The 18,427-nt window shown below is 45.8% G+C and overlaps 1 protein-coding gene across 2 annotated transcripts in view; it reads right to left on the bottom strand.

The window, feature by feature from the left end:
- LOC118695708 (beta-galactosidase-1-like protein 2) overlaps positions 1 to 18,427 on the bottom strand; it is a 33,694-nt gene that overhangs the window by 13,069 nt on the left and 2,198 nt on the right. For both annotated transcript variants that reach the window (XM_036397442.2, XM_036397443.2), the window contains exons 2-9: positions 14,100 to 14,297; positions 12,144 to 12,212; positions 11,377 to 11,472; positions 9,469 to 9,577; positions 8,899 to 8,991; positions 6,047 to 6,128; positions 3,247 to 3,311; positions 369 to 453 (exon numbers count right to left, since the gene is read on the bottom strand). In XM_036397442.2, coding sequence (XP_036253335.1) covers positions 369 to 453; positions 3,247 to 3,311; positions 6,047 to 6,128; positions 8,899 to 8,991; positions 9,469 to 9,577; positions 11,377 to 11,472; positions 12,144 to 12,212; positions 14,100 to 14,297 — 797 coding nt within the window. The remainder of the gene's footprint in view (positions 1 to 368; positions 454 to 3,246; positions 3,312 to 6,046; positions 6,129 to 8,898; positions 8,992 to 9,468; positions 9,578 to 11,376; positions 11,473 to 12,143; positions 12,213 to 14,099; positions 14,298 to 18,427) is intronic.

Raw genomic sequence — 18,427 nt, 5'->3', positions numbered from 1 at the left:
TGTTGTTGTTGTCGTTGTTGTTAACTTAATTATTTGAATGTATTAAATATTTAATATTTAATCCTCTTCTCCAGGTGAAAAAGGGGTAAAGCTCATGGCCTCCAGCAAGAATTTTGCTTTGAAGAAGAAGAGTTGCAAGGACTCCTCAGCCAGACTAATGACCCAATTACAAAGACAATTGCAGGAGGATGAAAGTTGTTAAACCAGTCCTGTACAGCTCTGCTTTCACTGCTCTTTAGATGCCCTGGGGGTTTGTTTTTTTAGTAGTAGCCTTCCAAATGAGCTTTTAACCTGGGAGAAAGGGCTGCACTCCCAAGGGGCTGAAATTCACTACAAAATGTTCTACAAGAAGAGCGTTTGGTGCTCACCATCTGCATCAAAGACATAGTGAGGGCCTCCCCAGTTATCAAACCAGCCAGTCCAGTACTCCATCACCATCTTAGGCTGGTCTTTCTGTCAAGAGAAAAACAGAGTTCACATGGATCCAGGACAGGCCTGCAGCCACCCCTTTGTTCGGGAGCAGCATTGTTGAAACAGAAGAAGAAAAAGAGGGAGGATGAGAAGAGGAAGGAGGAGGAGAAAAGGAGGAAAGGGAGAGGGAGAAGGGGAAAAGAGAAGGAGGAGAAGGAGGAGAAGGAGGAGAAGGAGGAGAAGGAGGAGAAGGAGGAGAAGGAGGAGAAGGAGGAGAAGGAGGAGAAGGAGGAGAAGGAGGAGAAGGAGGAGAAGGAGGAGAAGGAGGAGAAGGAGGAGAAGGAGGAGAAGGAGGAGAAGGAGGAGAAGGAGGAGAAGGAGGAGAAGGAGGAGAAGGAGGAGAAGGAGGAGAAGGAGGAGAAGGAGGAGAAGGAGGAGAAGGAGGAGAAGGAGGAGAAGGAGGAGAAGGAGGAGAAGGAGGAGAAGGAGGAGAAGGAGGAGAAGGAGGACAAGGAGGACAAGGAGGACAAGGAGGACAAGGAGGACAAGGAGGACAAGGAGGACAAGGAGGACAAGGAGGACAAGGAGGACAAGGAGGACAAGGAGGACAAGGAGGACAAGGAGGAGAAGGAGGAGAAGGAGGAGAAGGAGGAGAAGGAGGAGAAGGAGGAGAAGGAGGAGAAGGAGGAGAAGGAGGAGAAGGAGGACAAGGAGGAGAAGGAGGACAAGGAGGACAAGGAGGACAAGGAGGACAAGGAGGACAAGGAGGACAAGGAGGACAAGGAGGACAAGGAGGACAAGGAGGACAAGGAGGACAAGGAGGACAAGGAGGACAAGGAGGACAAGGAGGACAAGGAGGACAAGGAGGACAAGGAGGACAAGGAGGACAAGGAGGACAAGGAGGACAAGGAGGAGTTTATTTCCTGACTCCAATATTTATAGATTTTCAAAAGTGCCAGTGGATGGATTGGAGAATGACATTGTCACCTCTCCAATGACACTGGACAAACCAACAGTCTATCAAATTTCTCCTCCTCCAGAGAGGAATGTAAAAACAATAACTATTTTAATTATTTACATAAAAGTGTGTGAGAAACTCCATTACAAGAATGCAAACATCAGAAGGCTCAGAAGAACAGGGTGACAGTGTGGTGCCATGGTTTTACAGGAGTATTTTCTTCTCAACTGGCACAGCCAAAAAGGCACCTAAGGAGCTCTGAACAAGGAGCTGTGGGCCAGCAATGCCCAGAACAGGCAAGCAGAGCTTTGTTCCTCTGCTAGTCACAAAGCACAGAGCACACAGCCAGGTGCTGTCAAACATTTCTGGATGCTGCTGTTTGGCAGAGCTGTAGCAAAGGGACAAACCAACTGTCAGTGTTTAGTTCTTGCTAAAAACACACATTTATAAATGTCTGCTTATCTGCCACGCCACTGCCAGCTGAGAGCTTGCAGGTGCAGGGCAGCCAGAGCTTGCCAAGGTACAGCAGCAGACCTGAGCTGCTTTAATGCCTTTTTAATGCTGCATATGGTGCTGGCAGGGAAGAATTTGCAGGAATTAGGTCTTCATTAAAGGCTCTGCACACAGAGCAATTGCTTCCCATTTGTCAGTGCCTGGCAGCTCCCTGAGGCCCTGCAGGATCCCTCCTGTCCCCATGGCATGGGCAGGGCAATGTGTGCTCAGCCTGGCTGCCCCTCCAGCCTCCTGGGCTTTAATTCCAGGCAGTTTTGTGACAGGGGTTTTGTTTAATGCCACAGGAATTGGCTGAGGTAAGTGGCATTAAAGAAACTCGTGTTTCATTAGGAGAAAACAACTGCCTGCAATCATCGAAACATCCCTGGAAATGCATTTAATCAATCCATCCCCAGTGAACCAGGCAAAGAAGGGATTTTATCACCTTCTGGAACAAAAACCCATAACAAGGAGAAGATAAAACAGCTTCATAACCCCTAGAAACATTTCCTATCTCATTATTGGTGTGGCAAAGGAGGAGCTGCTCCTTTGGGGCCACGTGTGGTGGGGAAGGTGCCACCTTCTGCTCATTTGCAAGGTTTGGGCAATTCTGGCAGACCTAAAGGAGGTGCAAGCACTTCCAGCAGAGCCTCTTTGGCCAGCAGAGGAAAAGAAAACAAATGCAAGCTGTAGGATTGAACATCCAGCATGCCAGCAGGGCTCCCCTCCACAGCCAAAAGGTGAGCAGAGAATTGATCAGGGCTGGGGCAGATCCCAGCTGCTCACATCCTTCATCTGCTGCAAGCAGAGCACAGGGAAAGAGGACAGAGGGTGTAAAAACAGAGATAACCTGTCACTGAGCCCAAAACCTGCCATTCCCTCACCACTCCCTCATCACAATCAGGACACTGTTCACATCAAGAGCTCATTAATTAATTAACTCCCTCCCTGAGGCAAACCTCTGATAGAACAGAGGGGTTAAAAATGCTCAAGTGACACAGTAAAACCTCATAAATCTGAATGAGGCCCTGGAGGTGCACAGCCACAGCTGCAGCACACCAGCAAAGAGCACCCACAGCACCAGGGTGAAAGAGTTTGGGAAAAAAATGATGGAAATTCAAGAGAGAGGTTTGATAATTGTGCACTGGGATGCTCTGGGTATCACTTGAACAAGTCTAACCCCCACCAGCTAAACACAGGGCACAGCTGGGTGAAAATCCCTTTTAGAAGGACAACAGGACACTTAAATCCTGCTTCCCTAAATCCAGGAGGATTTGGCCTCGTGAGAAGGAAGCCCCAAACCAACAGACAAATCCCAAACAGAGTTATCAGCTTCACTTCCAGTGCTGGGAAACGTGGATGAGCAAAGTGTTTCTGCAGCTCACCTGCACTGTGTCAAGGTATTTCAGCAGTCCAGGCTCCAGCTTCTGAAAGTTAACAGTGGCCAGTGCTAGTGGGAAAGGAAAAATGTATTAATTTACACTCATCCAAAATGTCCAGGGGATCATCTCCTCAGGCCAGCAGGAGGGAACTGCAACACCTCCTGAACCCCCAAAACACCTCCTGAACCCCCAAAACAACCTGCTCAGAAACTCCCATCAAAGCCTGCACTGGTGTGCAGAATCCAAGTGAACCACAGCACAGAGTGGAATCCTCCCAGGCCATCTTTCAGCTCTAATGTGCAGAGATATCAGAGAGAGAGAGCATCAGAGCAGCTCCTGGGGTGTCACCAGCTCTAATTACAGCCTGTAAAGCACTTGGAGATCCTCACTTAAAAGGCACCACATAAAGGCAAATTTATTACCAAGGCCTGTGTGGATGGCACAGTGCTCTCCCAGGCTTTAGCTGCAGGAATCCCTTCCCAGGCAATATCCCACAGCCTGTCATGTCTGTGGGGGTGAGTGAGAGCAGCCACAGCACAGGAGAGCCACAGAGAATTAACTGCAACTGGAGGAATTCTCTGTGCTTCTGCCCATCCTCAGGCTCTGCAGTAACTTCAGTCTAACAAGATGAAGTTTAATTAAAGTCCAAGTGCCCAGTCCTGCATTTTGGCCACAACAGCCCCTGCAATGCCATGGGGATGGTGTGGCTGGGCAGTGCCCAGCACAAAGGGACCTGGTGGGCAGCAGCTGGACAGGAGCCAGCAGAGTGCCCTGGGGGCCAAGGAGGCCAAACTCCTGGCCTGGGGCAGGAATGGGGTGGCCAGCAGGAGCAGGGAGCTCACTGTGCCCTGCCCTGGGCACTGCTGAGGGCACACCTCGAGTGCTGGGCCCAGCTCTGGGCCCTCAGCCTGGGAAGGACCTTGGGACACTGAGCTCTGAATTTGCCAATGGCATCAATTACAGACTGGGTGACACTTTCAGTTCATTGTCCCTCTGCAAGCCCTGAATGGACCCAGGAGTAGCTGGACAGAGTGATGCTGTCTGGTACATAAATTTAAGACTGATGGAGGACCTGCATTCAAGTTATCTTATATATCTGTATCTATATCTGATATCTATACCTGCACATCCAGAGGGGACAGCGAGGCTGGAGAGGGGCTGGGAACACAAACCCAGAGAGGAACCCCTGAGGGAGCTGGGGGTGCTCAGCCTGGAGAAAAGGAGACTCAGGGCTGCCCCCATCACTGCACAGCTCCTGAAAGGTGCCTGTGCTCAGCTGGGGCTGGGCTCTTTCTCCAGGAGCTGACACAACCAGAGCACACAGCCTCGAGCTGCACAAGGGAAATACAGGGTAGATAGCAGGAAGAAGATTTTTCCAGCAAGGGTGATAAAGTTCTGGAATGTTCTGCCCAGGGAGGTGGTGGAGTCCCCATCCCTGGGTGTGTTTGACAAAGCCTGGATGTGGCACTGGGTGCCAGGGTTGAGTTGGGGTGTTGGGGCTGGGTTGGACTCGATGGTCTTGAAAGTCTCCTCCAACCTGGTCATTCCATGAATTCTCTAAATTCTGTTATTCTGTGATCAGTGACACCCTGGCTCTCACAGATTGTTGTGACAACCAGAGGCAAACTGGGATCAAAGAGCTCCCAGCAGAACAGGACACTCCAGACAAGGAGGAGCTGCCAACATTCCCTCCCTCAGGAGATGAGGCCAAGGCAGGGATTTCTCCTTTCTCCTCCTCCTGACAGCTCTGTGTGTGTGTGGCAGGCAGACAGTGACTCTGTGTGGTCACAGCTGAAAACTGCTGCACACCCAAAAACATCCAAAGGAATTTTTCACCGTGCTGCTGAAGGCCCATGACTCAGTAAATGAATTTATCCCTCTCATTCTGACATGGAAAAGCAAAAGGAGGGAAAAAAGGAGGGGGAAGTTTTTCCCTTTAATCATCTCCATGCCTGAGATTGGAAATTTAACATTATTTATGACTGAGTGATAACAGGAGCACTCAAAGGCTGTACCCTGCAAATACTAAATTTGGGGAGCAATAACACCCCAGGCAATTGGCAGGAACACAGGAGAGAGCAGAGGCCAAGCACAGAGTAAATCCCAGCTGAAATTACCCCAAATTCTGGGAATCAGTGCCCCAAACAGTCAGATTTAGGGCTCAGTGAAACTCAAGCAGCTGCACCTCCATTTCTTCCCAGGAAAAAGGAGGAGGGTGCTAAGCAACATTTAAAAAACTTATTAGAATTATACTTTATAAAAGGGAAAATGGGCATCCTTCTGCATTCTACACATCTGACACCCTCCTTTCCCCACCTAAGGTTTTACACCCCAAAATAAGCTTGCTCAGAAGATAATGCTGCCCCACAAACTATTGCTACATCTACTGCTTAAATGTAAAACTCAGAATCAAGGTTTTAATGGACCTTTTTTTCCTTCTCTTTTTAACTGCAAAGCTTTTACCTTAGGAATGAGTTACTACTGCTAGTAATTGCTGAGGAACTTGTTTAGTATCTATTGAAATGAAGCAATAAGTAGCATTTTCAGCCTTGTAGTCAGGTGAAACATTAAGAAATGCTGGGTGCTGCCATCTCTTGACTCAGTGGGAAGTACAGATGCCCATCCCTTCCCACAGTGTTGCACTATGTGGAAAATAAATAATTCTAAACCTTTCTGGGAGGGGTCTGGGTTGTCCTGGCTGCACCATCCAGCCAAGGGGTCCCTCCTGCCACAAACAGGACTCAGGGGGTGCAAAGGGTGAATTCAAGTCCTGTTTTCCTCCCTCAGCTCTAGAAGCACTCACCTCCTTCCACCAAGCCAAAGGACAGCCCATTCTTGTTGTCTGAGGTCATCAGCAGCTCCACAATCCCTCTGTTTAACAGGGCCTGGGTTAAAAAGAGCAAAAGCCATTGTGTTAACAGAATTTAGCATTTCTCAGGGTATTAAAGCACTCCAGCATCCCTTCTGTGGGCACAGCCTGCAACTGGCAGTGCCTTGTAATAAATATTATCCCTGTGACATCTCCCATTCCTCCTGAAGCCTCCCTGCCTACTTTTCCCAGCTTAAAGACCACTGGAAAATCTTATTTTGTCTTAGAAAGCTGGATTGGTTTCTCACTGATGCATCCAACTTCAGGATTATAGCTTCTGAGATCAAGGCAGTAAACAGCTTCACTGCTTTCATCAGGAGAGGGATTCAGGTGGAAGGAGGAAAGGAAAATCAGCTCAGGCTTCCCAAATGCCTGACAGTGGGAGCTGGAAAGAGGGAAGAGCTGATTTTGCACAGAACACCTTCACAGGACAGCTCAGGCACAGATGTTTTTCAAAAATCAATGAATTTAGTGGTTCCTCAATATTACAGCTCTAGAGGAATCAGCAGTCCAAGGTTTTAAAATCCACCTGCACACACAAGATCCTCCCATCAGGATTGCTCTCTTGCAGCTGGTCCTGAACAGAACAGTGCCTTAATTAACCACTCATTTCACTGTTCCTCCATTGGAAGTCACTCCTGCAGCTCCCAGGAGCTCTGAGAGCAAGGCTTCAGTCCCTTCAGTCCAAATCACTAATTGTGACATGGGATAAAACCCTTTGCTTATTGTCCCTGCCTGCACTAAGAGCAGACCTGGGCATGAAACCTTGCAACACAGAGCCTACAGACAAACCCAGCCCAGAGCCAGGACAAGCTGGGCACTTCTTCAACCCATCCCCACCAAATTTATACCTGAACAGAAGCTGGATTCAGACAAAATTCAGCTGCTGAGGGAGCTGGAATTTCTAGCCAATTTTACCAAGGTAATTCTTTGAGCACTGCACTAATGCTGAGTTTCTTCCCCTCCTTTTGAGTGTAAATGCAAAACAGAGGAACAGCAGAGCTCCCACACATTCAGTGCCTCCCAGAGTGCAGCAGAGAAGCAGGAATAGAAGCTCAGGTCTGTGTGGGAAGGGCCATGTCAATAAATCCTTTCACTTTTAGGAAGGCAAAGGTACCCAAAAAGTGAGGTAAGCACAGGGAGTTGAGTTTTTGTGTGAGCTGTGGGTGTTTTGTAATGAGTTTATTAATTCCAGGAAGCTGCAACTTGGTCAGAGATGCTAGATGTGAATTAATCACCTTGCCACAAACCAGAACAAAAACTCAGAGCCCCACCTCACATCAGATCCCACTCCAACCAAAAACAAAGCCCTGCAAATCCTGCTTTCCAACATTTCCATCTCTAACCACTATTCTGCACTGCCTCAGATGCAAATTGCACCCAATCCCAGAATATGATGAAACAGCACTGCAAAAATACACCCACAGGCCTGGCAGGGAGATGTGTCCTGACAAGTCTGAAACAGCACAAACTCTCCTCACCAAGGAAAGCAAGGCCAAGCCTGCAGCCAGCTCAGACCCCCAGAACCTCTGTGTCCCCTTCATCCAGGGCTCTGAAAACCACCTGCTTGCCATTATCTCTAATTTGTTTGTGTACAAACTTTATATTTGACCTTGTAAGGAGAGCTAAACCACAGCACAAGCTGGAGTTGGTGCAGCCCTAAGGAGAGGAGCATTCCTGCCATGGACTGGTTTGTTTGAAAAGCCTCTGGACACCCTGAGCAATGGCACAACCTGAGCCTCAGGGTGTCACCCTCATTAAACCCTACACTCCTCACCACCCTGGCTGTCCTCTCAGCAGCCCTGGGAGGATGAATAGGACTCAACCAAACACAAATCCAAACAATCCTAGCTTTTTCTTCCATCTCCCACCTAGGCTGAATAGCAATCATTATCATCTACAACCCTAAGCTTACACTCCTCAACTTCTATCTATACACTGTAATAACTGCAACTGTCTTCCTCACCCTAAACACAATCAAAGTCTAAAACTATCTACCCTAATAACTAAAAATAAAGCTATCTACTCTAATAACCCTGAGGGTGAGCCTCAGGGTGCAGCTGGGCTACCCAAAAGGCTCCAGAAGGATCCCATCATCCTGTAGCAGAAGAGCAAGCCTGCATGGGTGACCCCCCTGATGTGCAGCAATACCTTTAAGCATTCAGTGAGAAGAAATGAAACAACAAACCCTGTGAGGCACACTGCAGATCTCACTATCTGCCTGCCCTGCACTGGGTCAGAGTGCTGGGAGATCCACCAGGATAATCCAGCCTCCCTGGGCATGGGCCAGCTCCTCATCACCGACTCAGAGCAGCCAGGGCACAGTTCAATCCCTTTCTGACAGGGCTAAGGGAGGCATTAGGCAAATTAAGCTCCCTGATGCTGAGCTGCAGATTACACAGGTTTAGGAGAGTGCTGCTGACTTGTTCCCATCAACTTTCCTGCCAGGAAAGCCAACAAAGGGAAACCTTTATCAAATATATCTAGGAGAGGCAAAAAAGGACCTGCAGGTGAGAGCTGCTTCAAGGCAGGCTGTGCAGGACAGACACTCCCAGCTCACTATCTCCCTCTTCTCTGGGAGATATAAGAACACAGATTTATCAACACTCAGAGGCTCATGTGCCAACTCTTCCACTCCTGGAGGAAACATCCAAGGAAAATGCAGCTGGTGCTTTCAACAGTCTCTCAAACCACACTCAAAAGTTACACAGAAAAAAGAAAACACTGTAGGGAAGGAGATTTATGGGAGAGATTAACACAGAAACAAGTAAAAGTGCCACCATTACCATTTTGACATAGTTCATGTAGTTTGGGTCTTTGGCATAGGAACCATATTCATTCTCCACCTGCACTGCAATGATGGGACCTCCTTTCTTGTACTGTGGGGGACAAAAAAAAGGGAGAAAGAAGGTGTTCACTTGATTTCTAACTAGCAAAAATCCCATTAGCTGGCAGGAAAGATGCACCAGCATCAGAAGGACTCAGCTCCACCCTCCCATGCTCCCACAGAGTGGGAGCATTCCTGAGCACTGACACAGTGGGAGCATTCTCCACCTGCACTGCAATGATGGGACCTCCTTTCTTGTACTGTGGGGGACAAAAAAAAGGGAGAAAGAAGGTGTTCACTTGATTTCTAACTAGCAAAAATCCCATTAGCTGGCAGGAAAGATGCACCAGCATCAGAAGGACTCAGCTCCACCCTCCCATGCCCCCACAGTGACAGAGAAAACAGCCTGTGCTGATTCCTGGTGCATTTTTGTGGCAGTTTTTGGTTATTGCCTGACCCTCTGCTGTCACACAGAGCCCCCAGTGCCCTGTGCAGCCACTCCCAGGGACAGGGACAGGATGGTGCTTGCCTGGAAAGGGACAACCACGCGCATCAGGCGGTCAAAGTAGGCGTCCACAGCCTCCGTGAAGCCCTTGTAGGTCGTCCTCAGCTGCATCTCGGGGTCCTGCAGCAGCCAGCTGGGGAACAGCAGCAGAAGAGATGTGTTAGACAGCCCTGTCCAGTCATGCAGAGGTGTTCCAGCCACTGGCATCAAGTCCCACCTGGGCAGGGATCATCAGTGTCACCTGGCGGAGCCCACAGTGACACCGTGTCCCACCCACCTCGTGTCCATCTCTCACTTGGAAATAAATCCAGGCTCCAATTCCCAATCTCCTCCTCTTCTTTTTGTTTTGCATTTCAGGCCCAAACTCATTTCATCACCTCTTCCAATAATATTTCAAGGCTTAATCTTATCACTCCAAAGTGAATTCCCTGCATTCCCGAGGGCACTCTGCAACCAAGTGCTCCCTCAAAAAATCCCAACCCTTTCTCAAATAAAAGATTGCTGTCATTGTTCCCACTGTTTCTACTGCTGATTTACAAGGCTGGGTTTGTTTGGAGTTAACAGCAAAAAGGGCAATTTGTTGAAGAGCAGAACAATATAGTGCTGTAACAATTTAAGGGGAATGAGCCTGTATTTTCCTTTTCTCAGCAAAATGAGGCCTTAACTAATATCCTTTCAAAGATCTGAATATTCAACTCTTTGCTAAATGTGGCTTTGTGGACTTAAAAAAAATCATGTCCTCTTTAGCTGGAAAATGAGAATAGTACTGTTGCCCTTTATTAGAATTTTTTATGTGTCTGATTAAAAAACCACATGGGTGATGTGACAACAACTGACAACAGATGCACTTCTCATAATCCAATGTGGAGGTGGCTTCTGGCTCTGGTCATGAAGAGCTCTGCTCTCAGGAGTAAGTCCCTGACACCTCAACTCTGATGCCAAAGGCAGGTGAAAAGTGAAAAGTTAAAAAAATAATCCCCAAGTAATCTGCACTGAGGTTTGTGCTGTGTGCAGTAAGGAAAACGTGGTAACCTGGCACTGGCTCCACTCAGGAACCAGGAATGTCCCAGGGCTCCCAGAGCCTCCTCAGGGGAAAACACCACAGGAGGCTGGGGTTTCATCACTGCCAGCCATATAATGCAGATTTCTAGTAGGACTTTTAAAATGGAGCTGAGATGGAGGAAATTCTTACACCAAGCTGCAAATCCTGTCCATGTTATGCAGAGTCAAGGTGCAACAGCAAGATGGGTTCCTCTAATTCTATTTTCTTGCTGTAACCATTATACCATAAAACAATTATTATTATTTTAACACTCAAAAACAAAATTAGAAGAGCTCCATAAGATAATGAGATAATTTCTGTTTTGGGAACACAGAAAATAAATATCCCCATCAAGCAGCCAGGCATTCCAAAGCAATTCCTTTGAAGGAGCCTTGACTATGTGATCGTGTGTCACAGACATATTTTATGAAAAATCTTTTCATTAGGATCTTTTCTCCTGAGAAGCTGGAAGTTTCAACTTCTCCATGTTTTGCTGCTTTGAAATATGATTTGGAGAATTGCTTACCCAGCATGTGAAATTGTTTTTACTTGATGACCAATGACAGCCACCTGTGTCGAGGCTGTGAGCAGTCACAAGATTTTATTATCATTCATTCCTTTCCTTGCTCCCTTCTGATGAAATCCTTTCTTCTATTCTTTAGTATAATTTTAGTATATAATTTTCTTTTAATATAATATATATCATAAAATAATAAATCAGCCTTCTGAAACATGGAGTCAAGATTCTCATCTCTTCCCTCGGCCCGGGACCCCTGTGAACACCACCACAATTGGGAGTCTGGGATTTGTTTGTCCCTGATGTTGTGATCAGGAGCTTGGGATTTGTTTGTCCCTGATGTTTCCCTGCAGTGAACAATTTCCACACTCACCTGGGCAGACCCCCGAGGTCCCACTCTGAGCAGATGTAAGGTCCAGGGCGCAGAATCACCCACAGCCCATTTTTAGCTGCCAGGGAAAGGAAGGCCCTGGGGATCCAGAGAGAGGAATTATTGTCTGCAGAACCCCCACCCCTAATACTCCAAACCCATTGAATTTAGGTAGCAAAGCAGAAGGGAATTGCATGATGAAGTAACCACACAGGACTGGTGTCACTGTGATATTTTCTGAAAAATCCCTTCACCAGCATTTCTTCTCTTGGGAAGTTGAGAAGCCTCAGAGAAAAATGAAAACAATAATTATCTGATTGGCTTCTCCCTGTTTTGCTGCTTTGGAATGTGTTTGGACATTGTTTACCAACAGGTGCATGTTTGACTGGTTTAATGTGAATTGTTTTTATTTCATGACCAATCACCATCCAGCTCATTAAGCCTTCTGTCTGTATCCTTTTTCTGTACTCTTTTAGTATAGTTTTAGTATGGCATTCTTTTAATATAGTATAATATAAATAATAAATCAGCCTTCTGAGAACATGGAGTCAGATTAATCTCTTCCCTCATTCTGGGGATCCCAGCAAAGATTACAAATTGGTGCTAAATTGATTAAGTTCCCAGAACTTCAGAAGGATGAGGAAGGGGAAGGAAGGAGTCCCCACTGCCTGATCAAGGCACATCTGGAAATGACATCTTCACCCAAACACCACACCCCCCCTCCCCTCCAAAGAGGAGTATTTCAGAACAGAGCTGTCTGTGCCACATACCTCAGGTCCAGGTTTTTACTGAAGTCAAACTTGCCTCTTTCCTTTTCGTGCAGGTTCCACGGCACGTACCTGAAAGGCAGAGCAGGTGAAGGTGAGCTCTGGCATACTCAGAGAAAAACTGAGGCCCCACCATTCTTTTCTGTAGGAGCCACAGAGGGTAGGACAGTTGGGATGGATGGAGACGAGAGATCTCTGAAGCCAGGTCATGGAAATTGCATTTATTGCAAAGGGCCTGGGTGCAGGGCCCTGCTGGGAGCTGCCAGGCACAGCTGAGAGCAGGACTGAGAGAGGAGCCCCAAAGAGGGAGAGAGAAGAATAAAACAAGAGGAAAAAAGAGAGCAAAGTTCCCGTTACAATACCATAAATCTTCTTCTCTGCTGAATATTCTAATTTTCACTAACCAATCTAGTACAAGACACAAGTCCTACAGCATTTAGGATTTTAAACAAGCTCTTTCCCCACCAAGCCTTGGAAAGCAAGGCCAAGCCTGCAGCCTGCTCAGACCCCCAGAACCTCTGTGTCCCCTTCATCCAGGGCTCTGAAAACCACTTGCTTGCCATTATCTCTGTTTGTGTACAAACTTTATATTTAACCTTTTAAGGAGAGCTAAACCACATTACATCACCATCCTGTGTTACATTTTAAACCCTACAAACTCCTCTTTGGCCCCTTCTGCCAAGCTGTAGGGTCTGCTCTGCCCCTTGGGCCTGTCTGCAAGCAGAGGGTGTTGTTCCATCAAAAGGGGATCACCTTCAGCAGCCACACCATTGTTTTCCAGTTGTTCAGTAACTGAGGGATCTCAAAGCTTGCTTTCATTTCAATCTCGCTTATAGTTTCCATATTCTCAAAATCTTCTGCCAGGCAATCATATTTACAAGGCTTTCCTGCTCCATCTTCCCCAACACTTTTCCCACAGTAAGGAGCATGGAAATACATCCTTATGGCCTGTCACAGACATGTTTGATGAAAAATTCTTTCCTTAGGATTTTTCCTCCTGAGAAGCTGAGAGGCCTCAGGAACAAAATGTAAACAATGATTATTGTGGAATAATATTGTTATTATTCAACAATAATCTGTGGAATAATAACAATATTATTATTATTCCACAGATTATTGGAATAATAACAACAATATTATTGTTATTATTCCAATAATCTGTGGAATAATAACAATAATATAACAATAATAACAATATTATTGTTATTATTCCAATAATCTGTGGAATAATCACAATAATATAACAATAATAACAATAATAACAATAATAACAATATTATTGTTGTTATTCCAATAATCTGTGGAAAAATAACCATAATATAACAATAATATAACAATAATAACAATATTATTGTTATTATTCCAATAATCTGTGGAATAGTAACAATAATATGACAATAACAGTAATAACAATATTATTGTTATTATTCCAATAATCTGTGGAGTAATAGCAATAATATAACAATAATAACAATAATAACAATATTATTGTTATTATTCCAATAATCTGTGGAATAATAACAATAATATAATAATAATAACAATATTATTGTTATTATTCCAATAATCTGTGGAATAATAACAATAATATAACAATAATATAAAAATAATAACAATATTATTGTTATTATTCCAATAATCTGCTGCTGTGGAATGCAACAGGTGGATCTGTGACTGGTCTCATGTGGTTGTTTCTAATTAATGGCCAATCACAGCCCATCTGTCCAGACTGTCTCAGTCAGTCACAAGCCTTTGTTACCATTCTTTTTCTATTCTTAGCCAGCCTTCTGATGAAATCCTTTCTTCTATTCTTTTAGTATAGTTTTAATATAATATATATCATAAAACAATAAATCAGCCTTCTGGAAAACATGGAGTCACCATTCTTGTCTCTTCCCTCATGCTGGGACCCCTGTGAGCACCAGCACAGTGCAGAGGCTGGGCAGGGAGGGCACTCACGTGGTGAGGGTGTTGAGGCCACAGGCTCTCATTTTGAGCATGCGATCCTCCCAGTACTCGCGGGGCACTCTGAAGTAGTGCATGGAGCCCCCCAGGATGCGGAAGGGCATCCCTTCCAGCAGGAACTCGGAGTTCTCTGTCTGCAGGCCATGGGTCCTCCCCCACAGCCCCAGAGGGGTCAGCTCGCTCCAGTTAAACCTGCAAGAGAAAAGGAGATGGGTGAGCAGACAGTCCTGGGGGAGGAATGTGTCCCACTCATTGCACCTTGCCCGGCACAGAATCACGAGGTTGGGAGATGTGGTGTTACATTTGAGTTAAATGGTATGCTCTGTCTCACCTCTCAAAAATGTAGGGTTTATTCCAAGCCTGTGACCCTCCCCTGAAGTACCATGGATCTGTAATCCCATTGGCCCAAGCCTTACTCCATGCCCATTTTGAATCTCCCTGTTAAGCTGTGCCAGGGAGACCAAACCTCTCCTGGCCCTTTTTCTCCCTCTCTCTGCAACAGGAAGAGACCTTCAAGATCATTGAGTCCAACCCAGCCCAAATCCCTCAACTCAACCCTGGCACCCAGTGCCACATCCAGGCTTTGTCAAACACACCCAGGGATGGTGACTCCACCACCTCCCTGGACAGAACATTCCAGAACTTTATCACCCTTTCTGAAAAAACTTTTTCCTGATATCCAACCTGTAATTCCCTTGGTGCAGCTTGAGACCAGCTCTGACCTTCCTGCTTCTCAAGCAAGCCACACTCTTGTTCCTACAGAGCACAGAGATGGTTCAGAAGGCTCTAAGCCAGTTGGGAGATCTTCTTAAATATAGTTTTAAATCCATTTCACTGGCTGCTTCCCCCCTGAACCCCCTAGCCACTGTGCCACACTCTACAACTGACACTGCTCAGGCACAGAGCATGAAACTCATTTGCTGAAATCATGGATGGGCAAGTTTTCACTCACAATACTCACAAACACTTCCCTAACCTATGGAATTCAACATCTCCCTTTGCAGTAGGAGGGCACATGGCTGATTTCCAGACCCATGTTCCAACATCAGCTGCATCCATCACTGCCATCCCAAATGTCTTGGGGACTCTGGCATCTTCCAACTCAAAGCATGGAAAAAATAAAACCCTCTCACCTGTTCCCTGTGAACAGAGAACCTTTTCCTCAGTTTAATGAACCCCCTGGATTATATTCATCACCCAGGAGAGACTAAATCAGCCGTCACCACAAACTTACCTCTGCTCACATCACTGTTTATGTTCATCCTGAAAATGTTATTTGCCAGAAGAACCAGAGGCACGGGGCCAGCAGCTCCTCAGCACTTACCAGGGTGAGCCCTCCTGCTGTCACAGCTCCTCTGGGGTCAGCTCCTGCACTACTCACGGCCTTGCAGGCTCCCAGCTCTCTTTGGCTGAACCAAAACCCCATCTCACCAACAAGAACAGTGTCTGTTTTTACCAAAGCAGTGTCACTGCCTCCCTCAGCCCACCCCACGAACAGAGGGTCAGACAATGGCAGCTTGTTCCTTATCAGAGCCAGATGTGAGCAATGAATTCCCAGCTCCAGAAAGCAGCAATGACCAGCACAGTTGGGAGAAAATCACAGGGAGAGAGGAGAGGAACACCTAAGGCCCCAGCTGCTGCCTAGGCTATGTGAGAAGCAGTTGTTAGCAGAGGGTGAGGATGCTCAGAGCTTGTGGCTTACAGGGATTGCTAACCACAGCCTGTCTGTCCTCTGACAGGCCAGGGGGACTAAAGGAGCTGAACTAAGGCTTGCAGGGCACTGCAGGGCTGGCTGACAAGCTCAGAGGGTACCTGAGTAGCACAGCATTCTCACAGGGCTCTGAAACAGCCAGCAGCAGGCAGGGGTAATACCTGGAAAAGGAAGCCAGGTTAGATATTCAGTGCCTCCAGACAAAGAGACTCACAGATTGTCCAGCCATTCCCAGTGATACATGGTCTCCTCCTACCAGGTCTTATAAGCTCTTGGAGATTTTTATTACACCTAAGATAGCTCAGCTACTTTAGAAGGCATAAAATCAGCAGGATGGCTTTTGTGGTAGTGCTGGAAACAGAAAAGTTTTGATAAAAGGCAAAATAACAAAACTCTTTACAGAGAAAAATCGAGCCAGATGCAAGAGGGTCTTGCTCCTGGTAAAACACCTCACAAAAGCAATTAGTTCCTGTGTTTTCTTCTTTTTTTTAGTAAATTGCTTAGACAGGACTTTTTAGCTCCTGTGCAATCCATAAGTTTGAGGTGAAGTCCCTCCCCCAGGTCCTATGAGGTGTCTTTTTACCTAATTGAGGAGTGAAACTGTCACAGACACATTTTATGTTTTATGAAAAATCCTTGTTTTAGCATTTTTCCTCCTGAGAAGCTGAGAGGCCTCAGGAACAAAATGCAACCAATGGTTATCTGCTGCTGTGGAATGCAACAGGTGCATCTGGGATTGGGCTCATGTGGTTGTTTCTAATTAATGGCCAATCACAGCCCAGCTGGCTCGGTCAGTCACAAGCCTTTGTTATCATTCTTTCTTTTTCTATTCTTAGCCAGCCTTCTGATGAAATCTTTTCTTCTATTATTTTAGTATAGTTTTAATAATATAATATATATCATAAAATAATAAATCAAGCCTTCTAAACATGGAGTCAGATCCTTGTCTTTCCCCTCACCCTGGGACCCCTGCGAACACGATCACCAGAAACTTTTGGGCTTTATTTCCTTTTTAAGGAAACAAAGGATAATTTGGTCACTCCATCAACAGGGAGCACATTCCAACATCCCAGCAACAGAGCTGAGCAAGGAGACTCTGCTGTGTCAGAATGTGGGGTGATAACAACAGCTCCTGATGATAGTGCAGCTCAGATAGGAGAAATGAGTACAAACCACAAATCTGCCACATTTAAAGCGTGCCTGGGTCAGAACAGGACCCAACGTGCTCATCTGCATGAGAAACAGCCAGAGAAGGATGGCACGAGGCTGGGAAATGGCAGCACTGCTCCCAAGGAATTGTGATGAATTTCAGCAGCAGGGGAAAGGGTTCTCAAGCCCCAAACAGGACACCCCATGGCCACTGTGCTGCTAAATTACAGATTGCTCCTCTGTGCTGCTAAATTACAGATTGTGACTTTGGCAAATGTGAAAAATGCATATTTTATGATTGGCTTTTTGCGAAAGTGATGCTGTATTAATTTTTTTAGTAGTGCGTTAAATATAGTTTTAGGTTATAACATAATGTTAAAATAGAAACTATGCTATGTAAGATACTTTTTTTAAAAGAAAGGACTCGCACTGAGATAGCAGCCACAGGACACCCAAATCTTTCAGAGAAAGAGAATTTATTGCCCCATTATCCGAAGAAACAAACTTCTTCCTCCTTGCTCAGCCCTGAAGAGCTGTCAGGATTCAGAGGAAGAAGCTGACACTGCCCAGACAGAATCCTGTGTTTGAATGGAATTTAAGCACCGTGGATGAGGTGTATGAATATGCAACAGGCTGTTGCTTTTAAGGGTTAATCCTCTGTTAACGTGGGGCCTTTTTCAGGCTTATGTTGCCCAGAAAAAGCTACCCAGACTGTCTGTAACTCTTTGTTTCTATTGTCTCATATTGTCCTAATCCAAATTGTCCAAATTATTATTATTACTCTAATTATATTACTATTTTTGTAACCATTTTATTACTATTAAACTTTTAAAAATTTAAAAACGAGTTAGTGGCGTTTTTCACAGCAAACCAAACCAGCAGCTACATCTACTTCTGTTTTCCAGAGGTGGAAAACTCAAAGGGGTCTGGAGCTGCAAAACTCCAATTTTTAAAGATTATGTTGGAAAAGAGTTTCCAAGTTGTTTCTTAGCTAGGTAGAGCCCCAAATTCCCCCTGCACACAGAAGTGCTGCTGAGTGGTGCCAGAATGAAGGCTGTGCTCAGGAGGCACACACAGCCAGATAAAAATAAACTAATCACTTAAGCTCATCTTCTTAATCCCAGGCACAACTAACCTGGCACATTCCCATCAAGTTTCCTACTTTAAAACTCCCCATCTCCATTGTTTTTTCTCCCCAAGAAGGGCTGGAAGGAAGCTCCCAGTCTCCCAATATTTTCAACACGTTATCCTAGATATCCTGAAACCCACATTTCTCATTAGGATCTGTTCAAGTCACCTCAGGAAGAAACATTTCTGTGACTCAGCAGAGCTCGATCCTGTTACCCTGAGCTGGATTGCCAGAGTTTAAAGTGTACCTGGGCTCTGTGCTTCCTCCTGAGAGCAATTTACAGCTCCCAGAAGACTTTTTTTCTCACTTCTATAATGACAGAACAGGTTGCAA

The sequence above is a fragment of the Molothrus ater genome, chromosome 22 (genome assembly GCF_012460135.2).
Source record: "Molothrus ater isolate BHLD 08-10-18 breed brown headed cowbird chromosome 22, BPBGC_Mater_1.1, whole genome shotgun sequence".
In the NCBI taxonomy this organism is placed as follows: domain Eukaryota; kingdom Metazoa; phylum Chordata; class Aves; order Passeriformes; family Icteridae; genus Molothrus; species Molothrus ater.
Note: the sequence above shows the minus strand (reverse complement) of the source record. Positions and strands in the feature narration are given on the sequence as shown.